Below are 4,422 nucleotides of genomic sequence, written 5' to 3'. Positions count from 1 at the left end.
TTTGCCCACATCCCCAGCTATTTCCCATCTTCTTTTCTTGGGCACAAATAATGAATAACCACACTGCACACTACGAGTGTGTTTGGTTTGAGGAATGAAATGGTCCATTTTTTTCTCACTCCTCACTTTTTTATTTGGTTTGTGGAATAGAATGCATGGGTTGATCCATCACCACCCCATTTCTCATAAGCTAATAATTAGTATATACACGAGCAGTGGGTATTCCACCAAAATTGGTGAAATGAACTTATGATGCATCAACTCATGAAGCATAAAGTGACTCCACAAACCAAACACACCATACATGTACCAACGACTATGGACTATCGATCCCCAACCTACCCTTGTCGTAGCTCTCTCTCTCTATATATATATATATATATATATATATATATATATATATATATATATATATATAAACTGAAAATTATTGGAAAAGAAAGATGAGAAGCTGCATGTCAGCAGCCGCGCGCATGGGCCAGGCCGCTCGTGCTCTGCCCCGTCCATGTAAATGCAACTATGCAAGCATCCATCAAAGCTAGTCAGCTACAGTGACACATGCATGCCTTTTTTTCCCAGTCTCTATGATTCGCCAGCTCGAGCCTAGCTATATATATAGTATTCTCGTCGCAGCAGTGCCATCAGATCATTGCCGCGAGAGGGGAGAAAGGCTAGCTATCAGGAGAGATCCATCGCTCAGGAACAGGAAGAAGTGAGGCGACAGCTCTGCAGGATGGCATCGGAGAAGGTGGAGACGATCGTGGCAGGGAACTACATGGAGATGGAGCACGAGCCCGGCGGCGGCGGAGACCATGACCAGCAACCCAGCGGCGGCGCGGCGTCGTCCACTTCATCCAGCTCCAGGGGCGGCGGCAAGAAGAAGGCCCTGTCGAGCCTGTTCTGGCACGGCGGGTCGGTGTACGACGCGTGGTTCAGCTGCGCGTCGAACCAGGTGGCGCAGGTGCTGCTGACGCTGCCCTACTCCTTCTCGCAGCTGGGCATGGCATCCGGGGTGGTGTTCCAGCTCTTCTACGGCCTCATGGGCAGCTGGACCGCCTACCTCATCAGCATCCTCTACGTCGAGTACCGCACCAGGAAGGAGCGCGAGAAGGTCGACTTCAGGAACCATGTCATCCAGGTGCGTGTGTCATGTGTATATATATATGACTATTTGCTAGCTATACTTGTATTTTGTTTGTTCCAAATTTTGGTTTGAATTAACACCATCAGAAGTTTGTGGAAATTCTACACCAATAATTGTCTTTTTTTTCTGGGGAGCCGCAGTGGTTTGAGGTTCTGGATGGGCTACTGGGGAAGCACTGGAGGAACGTCGGCCTCTTCTTCAACTGCACTTTCCTCCTCTTCGGCTCCGTCATCCAGCTCATCGCATGTGCAAGGTAATCATCCATTCATGCCTACATTCGCATCCATCGATAAAACTCATATACAATTAACACAATCAAAGCTTTTCCTAATTAATAACTGCAAGCATTAAAAGTGTAGTGTAATCGATCTTGTAATTACGCTCTGATCTAGCTACCTATATATGAGTGATCCATGGATCGATATATACATATATGAGCAGCAACATCTACTACATCAACGACAAGTATGACAAGCGGACGTGGACGTACATCTTCGGCGCCTGCTGCGCCACCACCGTGTTCATCCCCTCCTTCCACAACTACCGGATCTGGTCCTTCCTCGGCCTCCTCATGACCACCTACACCGCATGGTACCTCACCATTGCCGCCATCGCACACGGTCAGGTATATATGCGCTGAGCGTGTGATATGATGCACTAGTCGATTGATCGCCTGCTTGCGCTATGTCCAGCAGATCGTGTATATGGCCGTACCAAACATTAATTGATGGACGACAATATTATAGGTGGAAGGTGTGACGCACTCGGGCCCAAGCAAGATGGTGCTCTACTTCACCGGTGCCACCAACATCCTCTACACCTTTGGAGGCCATGCTGTCACTGTGTAAGCCTCAGCTGCCAGCAGTCTATATCTATACCCACACACAGCAGAAGTGAAGTTTAGGTCACTTCAGAGTTCAGAGCTACGTACGTACGTGATGAGTGTCACAGTGTGTGTACAAATGGGCCGGTTGGTGCAGGGAGATCATGCACGCGATGTGGAAACCGCACAAGTTCAAGCTCATCTACCTGGTGGCGACGCTGTACGTGCTGACGCTGACGCTGCCGTCCGCCTCCGCCGTCTACTGGGCCTTCGGCGACATGCTCCTGGACCACTCCAACGCCTTCGCCCTCCTCCCGCGCTCCGGCTTCCGCGACGCCGCAGTCATCTTCATGCTCATCCACCAGGTATATAATTATATATATACGTACAACGATGATAGTGAGAAAAATAACACGATCGAATTAATCCCTAGCTAATAAAGACCAATAATCGCCATGCATCATATGTGCAGTTCATCACGTTCGGGTTCGCGTGCACGCCACTCTACTTCGTGTGGGAGAAGCTGATCGGCGTGCACGAGACGGGGAGCGTGGCCCTGCGCGCCGCCGCGCGGCTGCCCATCGTGGCGCCCATCTGGTTCCTGGCCGTCGTCTTCCCGTTTTTCGGCCCCATCAACTCCACCGTGGGCTCGCTGCTGGTCAGCTTCACCGTCTACATCATCCCGGCGCTGGCGCACATGGCCACCTTCTTGCCGCCGGCCGCCAGGGAGAACGCCGTGGAGCGGCCGCCGCGCGGGCTGGGCGGCTGGGCGGGGATGTACGCCGCCAACTTCTTCGTGGTGGCGTGGGTGCTCGTCGTCGGCTTCGGCTTCGGTGGCTGGGCCAGCACCGTCAACTTCGTCCGCCAGGTCAACACCTTTGGTCTCTTCACCAGGTGCTACCAGTGCCCACCGAGGCACTGACTCGATGATCGACCACCAAGATTAATATATCAACAAATTCATATGCATGCTTGAATTTCTTGAGGAAACATATGCATATGCCTAGTCATAGAGAGAGAGAGAGACATCACAAGATCATGACGAAGAGGGTGTTCAATTTCCATGTCGACGTATGTATGACGACGATCCACATGGTGTGTCCTTGTCGGTATGTATGCGCTACGAACGGATGTGTGTATCTCTCGTTAAGATATATATTGATATTGATCGAATTAAGCGTTACGTGTGAGAGTTACGTTGTAGCCATGCAATTCAGACTGATATTTGAATCTATCTTTCCGGAGAAAAAATGGTCATGCTTGCCTTGTCAAATCTAGCTAGGTTGTACTACTACATTGCGACATGCATGATGATGTTACCATGAACAAAAGAAAGGAAGGGGGCTACATTCAGATATATAGTTTGAGCTGTTTTTCTTTCTGATTCCAAATATAAAAAAAATCCACAAGTGTTTGTATCCATGTCCATTGTTTACAACATGGACAATGCATGCTATTGTATGATCACGCATGGAGCTGGAATCACTTTGGAGGAGAGAGGAGGAAGAACCTGCGTGCATAGGCTGGTCCATCTATCGTTCGTCTGGGTCCTACAAAAAAAGGTTGCTAGTACTATGTCTATGTAGAAAGACGAACTGGAACTGACAGCGTGTGGCTGCACGTTGGGGAGCTGATTGCAGGCTGGATGCCCATCTGCATGTGTGGTCCTGGTCCATGCCTGGCTTTGCTCTGAAGAAAGGACGACTACTGGACTACTTGAATGCATTTTAACATCTGGTCCTGAAAGGTTATCATGCGTGCAGCCAGTCCAGACTATGCAGAGAAGATTCAGTACTAAACAAGTGGTAGCATGATGGACTTTGGAGGCTACTCTCATGTTGTTGCATGATACACTTTGGTGGCTGCCTAGCTGGGGTCCATGTTAAGTTAGTCCAGCATATCACACAGGTACTTTTAGGGTGCGTTTGGTTGCGGGAGAGCCATGACAGGAACGTCCCCTGTCGTCCTCTTGCGTCCCTCTAATTTTGAGAGTCAACTGGGGACAATACTAAGATAGTCCTGTCTTAACCTTTGATCCTGAACCAAACAACATTATTTGAGAGATCGTTCCATCCCGTCCTGTCCTGTCATTGCAACCAAACACACCCTAGCGGCACGGACCGTCAGCGCGTACGCAGAATCAGTTAGGGTTCCGGATTTTTTACGGGATTTATTAGCTCAACCTTCAGGAGGATTAACTCGAGGACCGACTTGTAACAGGTCCAGATCTCCCCCTTTATATAGATGAAGGGCTATGGTCGATTGAACCCCACACAATCGATACAATCAAATCTACTTATCAATTTTACCTTATTTGCATCGTTATTCTAATTCCTAGGAGTAGGAGTAATTTAGCCTTAGGTTTAGATCTAATTTAGTCTTCCACAACAATCTCTCTTCGACTCTACTAATTAGAGGAGCACCGGGCGTCCTGCCGACCTGGAGCAATGCCTTA

The 4,422-nt window shown here is 49.1% G+C and overlaps 1 protein-coding gene across 1 annotated transcript; it reads left to right on the top strand.

Annotated features, from left to right (window-relative positions):
• The first annotated feature begins 646 nt into the window (after positions 1 to 646).
• Positions 647 to 3,218, top strand: LOC103654551 (auxin transporter-like protein 3). Its single transcript, NM_001346984.1, has 6 exons — positions 647 to 1,138; positions 1,285 to 1,397; positions 1,586 to 1,769; positions 1,891 to 1,988; positions 2,125 to 2,332; positions 2,440 to 3,218. The coding sequence occupies exons 1-6, from the start codon at positions 734 to 736 to the stop codon at positions 2,887 to 2,889; spliced, it is 1,458 nt and encodes a 485-aa protein (NP_001333913.1). The 5' UTR covers positions 647 to 733; the 3' UTR covers positions 2,890 to 3,218.
• Positions 3,219 to 4,422: the final 1,204 nt, after the last annotated feature.

The sequence above is a fragment of the Zea mays genome, chromosome 4 (assembly GCF_902167145.1).
Source record: "Zea mays cultivar B73 chromosome 4, Zm-B73-REFERENCE-NAM-5.0, whole genome shotgun sequence".
Lineage (NCBI taxonomy): Eukaryota > Viridiplantae > Streptophyta > Magnoliopsida > Poales > Poaceae > Zea > Zea mays.
Note: the sequence above shows the minus strand (reverse complement) of the source record. Positions and strands in the feature narration are given on the sequence as shown.

Coding starts and splice junctions, on each gene's coding strand:
- LOC103654551 (NM_001346984.1), top strand. CDS start 734: ATGGCATCGGAGAAGGTGGAGACGATCGTGGCAGGGAACTACATGGAG. Junction 1,398..1,585: donor CAGCTCATCGCATGTGCAAG/GTAATCATCCAT, acceptor ATATATGAGCAG/CAACATCTACTACATCAACG. Junction 1,770..1,890: donor CCGCCATCGCACACGGTCAG/GTATATATGCGC, acceptor ACAATATTATAG/GTGGAAGGTGTGACGCACTC.